A 6,471-nucleotide genomic window follows, 5' to 3' on the forward strand; every position below is an offset into this window, starting at 1 on the left:
TTTATAAGCACTGCTTTGTGTGGACATGTATTTTGGATTATCTATTTTCCCATTAATCATGTGTGACCCCTCGGATTTATCTTGTGACCTCTGGTCTTGGAGCAATTTTGGGGAGGTGTGTAAATAAATAAATCTAAAAACTTTGAGCATTTTGATTGTCCTGAGACCATTCTCTATTTGAGCATCATTATTTTAACAGTGTCCGTCTATGATAAACAGAAATGTGAAGCCATTTGACCCCTGCTAGGGAATGCTGGGAGTCATAATGGTTGGTTTGAAGGGGTTGGACATCCCTCCAATGTCAGAGAGACAGAGAAAAGACACGGGGTGTGGTTGGTTAAATGCGAGACACCCCCTTTGTACTGTTTCAACAACATGGGGGGACATCTGGCACTGGCAATACTGCCCAGTGTTGAGGTCTCCATCGGCTTTCTCAAGCAGTGAGCTGTGCAGCATTGAAGCACTGCCTGCACATTCTCATGCTAATACCCAAAAGGCAGGAGCAGATGTGAAACATTTGGTTCTGTTCTTGTTCACTTGTAAAGAAATAATGTGTCCCGTTATCATTATTTCACTTTTTTTGTTCTTCTATGTGTTATAAAAAGGAGTTCATGGCGGAGGCCATCTTCTTTGGTGGCCCCACTTAGGTTGCATGTCTCCCTCTCACTGGCAGAAAAAAGTGAGTGTCTTGGGGATTTGAGGAGTGATTTTGTCATCTGGGTAGATGCTGCCACAGTAATTTTAGAGGGAATGGTGCACTTAACATTTGCAAAATTGCTCCTGCAAGCATGACAGACGAAGTAGTGTGTGTTTAGCTTAATGTGTGTTTCAAACCTTCAAGAGTTTATTATTATGCATTATAATGTTTTGAGAATTTGACTGTATTTTACTAGTTATAGTGTATATGATCATTCTTTTAAAACTCAGAAAATGACCTTAAGGAGGTTAGGCTTATTTAAGCCTAACCTCCTTAAGGTCCTTTCGCGAATCTCTTTGTACTTTTTTCTACCGTGTATTTTAGTGTGTAGCATTCCCCCTGTCGGATAATTTTAACTTTAATTTGCACATGCAGATGCCATCCAATTTCGCAGAGTGGCTGCGCAACAGTGTCCCCGCCCCCACCTGGAATATCATTGGCTCCTATCTGCTTCTCTCTTGATATTATTGGCCAGAGAGGTGCCTCTCAAGAAACTTGACGTGCGAGACAAGTTTACAACTCTATACACGTGCTGCTGGTATGTCAGGGAGAGATGTGGTAGCATCCTTTACAGAGCAAGGATAGCACAGACTTTATTACCTGTGTGTATGATTCGCTGTACGCTCACCTTTCAGGGGATACTGTGGAACAGTTATTGGGGCAAGTTCTTAACACCTGTTCACAGCAGGCATCCATCATTTGGCACTTTTGGAGGAGATTGAGGTGTTATCCACAGCTTACTGTGGATGTAGACACTTTAGTTCCTTCATGGCAAGAAGACTCAGTGATGTGCGCCTAGCATGGCTGTGGCTCCTGCACCGACCACCAAGGGACCGGTATGGCTTTTAGCCGCATCACTAAACTGGACCCCCCGTCCCGAGGCATCTTCAGGAAAGCGGTGGTCATGCTGTGCTCCCTCCTCGCCTCTTTTTTCCTCCTGCACCTCCTCACCGAAAGCTGCACCACCACCACCGGCAACTCACCGCCCAGAGGCTCCTCTAGTCGGACTGCTGGTCTTTTCGAGGACCTGAGTTCGCTGAGGACCAAGAGACTGGTATATGAATGGACTGGCGGATCGGAGTTGAACCGCTACGGGACCGCCGCGCGCACCTCACAGGTCCTCGCGGATGAGCGCGCGACGCAGGATTCGGAGCTGCCCGAAGAGGCTCTCGTGCTGCCACCTCCGGATTTAGTAGTTTCCAGGAGAGTGTCGCCCAGGTTCGCAGGTAAAGTCAGTCCGCTCGGGGAGGGGAGCAAGAAGCTACCTCAGGCTCTCATCATCGGGGTAAAGAAAGGAGGGACCCGGGCTCTGCTTGAGTTTCTTCGGGTTCATCCTGACATCAGAGCCGTGGGAGCCGAGCCGCACTTCTTCGACCGAAACTACCACAACGGGATGGAGTGGTACAGGTGAATATTTAATAAAGTAAATTTTTTATAAAGAGAGAGAGAAAACACACACTCACACACACAATTTAAACACTTCAGTTAATATTACGCCTGAACATTCCCCAACTTTATTATCAGTCTCATTGAAATCTGTGCAATGTTTTCGGTCATTAAATTGCCACGATGATAGATTGTGTTTTTCCAGCATTTTATTTCCCCCACAACCACATCACTGATAAAGGCTGTTCCTCATAACCCAGAAATCTTTATTTAACATCTCAGCTTTTATAGAGGTAGCCTAATTGCAGCTGGAATAAGCACTGAGGACAGTCTGTTGATTTATGAAAGCTACATTAGGCCTGTTTTCATTAGATGTTATCGGGCTGCTCATTTTGTTTCACATTTTGGGGTTGACTGCCTTTTAAGTTGCTTTGGTTCGAGCCATAGTGGAGTCAGAGTTTTAGGCTTCATTAGGCTGGGAAATAAGACAAGGGTAATCAAAGTATTTAAAAAAAATCAGAGTGTTGAGGAGTAATTTTCTCTTAGCGCTTAAAATCAATTTCTTTCACCTTTTAATAATTTAGTAGTGAATACTTTAATGTATGTGGTAAGTTCAGCGAAGACCTTAAAGTTAATTATTTATCAAGGGGATTTAAAAAACAAAAAACTCAGACATGAGGCTTTATCCAAGATTGTCAGTCTCATGTGCTTTTATAAAAACCCAGAGAAAGTGAAAAACTCTTCATCAACAAAAGCTGAAACAAAAACAATTTACTGAAGAAAAATTACAGCAGTGAAGGTTTTTGACTGTGTTTTTGTGGCATCAGGACAAAGTTGTCCGTGTGTGAAAATAAAAATAAATAACTTTGAATGTTAAAAAAAAACAAAGACAAAAATAAACAAATAAAAACCCACAACTTCCTTGCCTTGCCCGACGTTTCTTTCTTTTTCTCAACACGCAGCATTACTTGAGTGTTAATTCTGATCACTTTAAATCTTGTCTGGCAAAAGTGGAAGTCTAAACACCGATCCCGCATAAACACACTACCCTCCTTCAATGTCTCAATTTCCCAGTGACGGAGTGCGATGCGTTTTTCTCACTCAAGTCAAATTTGTGATTGATTTTCATCTGTCAGTGCGAGTGTGTGTGAGTGAGTGTTTTGTGTTCACATTTCCACAGGCCTGTGGGGAATAATGGCTCTTCCTCTCAGTGGTTCTCTGTGTAATGGGGCATTGCCGACATTGCGGCTCTGTTATTAAGAAGGATTAGGGCCATAATGAAAGGTTACCTGAGTGTCTCAGGAGGTATAATTCACCTTTTGATTGAGTTAGCACTACACGCAGCACCCTCTAAAAGCCTGGAGACAAAACTTTAACTCTCACCAACAACTCCCTCCAGACCCTTCTCCTTTTCACCCTCCCACCCTCCTCCCCAAACACTCTGGCTTTTCTCCCATCTCCCACTCACACACCTCCCTCTTTGTGCCTCTCTGAGAGTGAACATTCTCTTTTTGCCATCACTCTTTCACACCCTTCTGTTTACCTATTCATCCATTGTGAGGTTTTATATCCATAAGGGTCCCATCTATCCCGAGGAGTTGCCAAGATTCTCTGGAATTTGACCGTGCCTCCAAGACAGACCTTAGTGCCGGTTCGCCTTAATGCTGCCCATTTAAAACAGAAAAGACCCTTGAAATGAAAGAGGCATAAATAACTGTTACAACAGCATGGCCCACTCTACGGGAGTTCATCTTGTCAGCTCTCCTCTACAGTCTGAGAATCTTCCTGTTTTGTGGGTTTTTGGAAGCGTTTGATTGAGCTGAATCCATTTGAAGTTGCTGGCCCGAGGTCATCTGAAGGTGTTTTTGTGCACTTCGGAAGCACTTGTTGAAACAGGGGAATCGATTTGATTGCTAAAGTCTGCCATCCCCTCTTGAAAATCGGTGCAGCCTCTGTGCCTCGGAGCTACTGTCATTTTACTAATGGTTATAAAGATTTCAACGCTGTGGGAATGTTTAAAACATGTCTGACATGCAATAGGCTGAAATCTTTGTGCCAGGACTACACTGCTTGGTGGACACCCCCCCCCCCCCACACACACACCCCAAAACTGTTGGTGTTTGTAGAAAACAGGACTTGATTTGTGTGACTAATCACTGTGTCCAATTTCTTGAATTATGTGATTCTTTCATTAGCAACAGTGAATACTTAAAACACTGGGGCTTCCATTTTAGAAGACTTTGTTTATTGTCAAGGACGCCATGTGTCTTCAGTGTGAATCCCTCGTTCTCTGTCTCCTAAGGGAATGCGTGGAACGTATTTTAACACCTCTAAGCTCTTAATGTGACATGGCAACATCTCTGGCATCCTTTTCCAGCTTTCCCAGAATTATACTTGTCTGGCTTGTTCTTGGAATTCTTCTACTGCCCTAAAAAGTTGGTTCCGCACCAAAAGATATGATGACAAAAATCTGTCTACCAGGAAAGATAAAAGTTTTAGTTATTGACACCACAGCTGTACGAGCATGAAACATGGGGGGGGGGGGGGGTTTAAACTTGTAACTTCACCGCATTTCCAAAAAACTGAGTATTTTTGCAAAATTATGACTCACCATCTCCACTTGTTTAGATTCTGGTTGGGTGTTTTGGGTGTTCCCAGCTAGCTTATCCAACTTGTTGACCTTACCTCAGTTAGAATGAAATGGAATATATTATAATAATAGATTTAAAGCAAAACATATTTTCTTTAGCTTTTTAATAAATAAAATATCTGGTTTTTCATGCACCGCTCGTCCAACAGGAGCATTTCAGATGTCTCAGCTGTGTCCTCGTGGTAGATTTGGGTCTTTTGTTGTACAAGAAACTAACACCCAGCCCAATTGCACAGCCAGTCAGTGTTACATTTCACTACACATTACTCTGAATAACCACACACAACCTATTAGGCTTTTGTTGTGGAAATGGACACTCAGAGTGAACAAGGAGGTCAAGCACAAGTACTCTGAAGTAAAGCAGAGGTCCGCGCTACAGAGTAGTCACTATTATGTTTTTGCCCTACTTAGGTTACTGAACACCCAAGCTTTCACCTGTCTAGACCCTGCCATTGCAGTTTTTGTTTGATGTCCACAGACCGGTTGGATTAGGCTTCACCTGATCCCTTAATGGGTTAATTACCCTTCCTACAAACATGTGTGACCACAAGGGGCATGGGTAAACAACAAGGGCAATGTGCCGCCAGCTCTGCTGCACATATATTCATATTACAAAGGTATTCAGTGGAGAAATGCAGGATTTCGTCTTTAAAGCACTAACACGGACACACAGGGCCAAAAACTGGCAGCTTATGTATCAGCAAATTTTGAAGTCTCCGTCTATGATTTTTTCTCATACGTGTAATACTTAAAGCACGAGAAAGCAAATGAAAACATTATGCTCGGATTTAAAAAAAAAAGCAAAGCTAAAAAGAAACACATTAAATTAGGGGGTTTCCCCGTTCATAAAACTGGCCATATTTGAAAGGAAGTTCTGTAATGGCTATAAAACAGGTTTTAATCATAAAAGCAGTGACCCAGCGGGGACTTCTGTTAGAAACGAGCCGTGTTTTGTAGCCTGATATGTGTTTCTTTGCCGTACGGCGGTCACAGTAGAGACGGGAATGAACATGGAACAAGTAAAATATTCTCGTTCTGTTTTGAATACACTTAAAGGTCCAGATGTAAATGTGTGTCGTGATAACATGCGTCCTTTCTACATTTTAATCCCCTGAATGCAATGGACTTTATTAGTTTTTAAAATTGATTACAATTTTCTGTATTAGGTTACTCATCTTGAAACTCCATTTGTTAAATAAAATTTAAAAAGTGAAGTCTGATGGTGAAAAGCTAGTAAATTCCCAGGAATTGAAATGAGGCCAACTTCCAACTTTGTTCTTTCCAGTGTGTTTACAATGGGTTTCAGTGAGTTGTGTGGCAGAGTTTAAACTACAGTCCTGTTTGCTGCTGCCTGATATTCCCTCTTTCCCTCTGAGAGTGAAGCAGCTTGGGGAACTAGTGGAAAGAATGACACGGCTCAAAAAGGGAGAGGTTAGCTGTTAATAAAAAAAAAAAAAACTGTCTGTCAGCATCTTTAGCCTGTCACAAATTCATACAATTTAGCAAGTATAAAAAATGGAAATTGGATAAAAAACAAAACAAAACATAAAACTTGCAAACATTTTGTTTTGTGCCTGGATCAGCTGGAAGATGAGGAAAAACATGTGTGAGAGCGTGTATACATTTATATTTATGTGCAACTTTAAATACTTTTAGTGTATCCCGGTCAGGAATGACATGTTCGTCCAAGTCGTAATAAATCTGCTCACTTGAAAATAATTCGGTTCATGCCACCCAC

General features: G+C 42.2%; 1 protein-coding gene across 1 annotated transcript; it reads left to right on the forward strand.

The window, feature by feature from the left end:
• The first annotated feature begins 1,535 nt into the window (after window positions 1-1,535).
• Window positions 1,536-2,108, forward strand: LOC146569239 (heparan sulfate glucosamine 3-O-sulfotransferase 3A1-like). Its single transcript, XM_085283321.1, has one exon. It carries the CDS (start codon window positions 1,536-1,538, stop codon window positions 2,106-2,108), a length of 573 nt encoding a protein of 190 aa, XP_085139447.1.
• The last annotated feature ends 4,363 nt before the right edge of the window (window positions 2,109-6,471 follow it).

Source organism: Mchenga conophoros, linkage group LG8 (genome assembly GCF_057382185.1).
Source record: "Mchenga conophoros isolate Kocher_MC1m ecotype Shallow Benthic linkage group LG8, M_conophoros_male_GT1.1, whole genome shotgun sequence".
Classification (NCBI taxonomy): domain Eukaryota; kingdom Metazoa; phylum Chordata; class Actinopteri; order Cichliformes; family Cichlidae; genus Mchenga; species Mchenga conophoros.

Excerpts from the sequence above, each read along its gene's own strand:
- LOC146569239 (XM_085283321.1), top strand. The coding sequence starts at position 1,536 with ATGGCTTTTAGCCGCATCACTAAACTGGACCCCCCGTCCCGAGGCATC.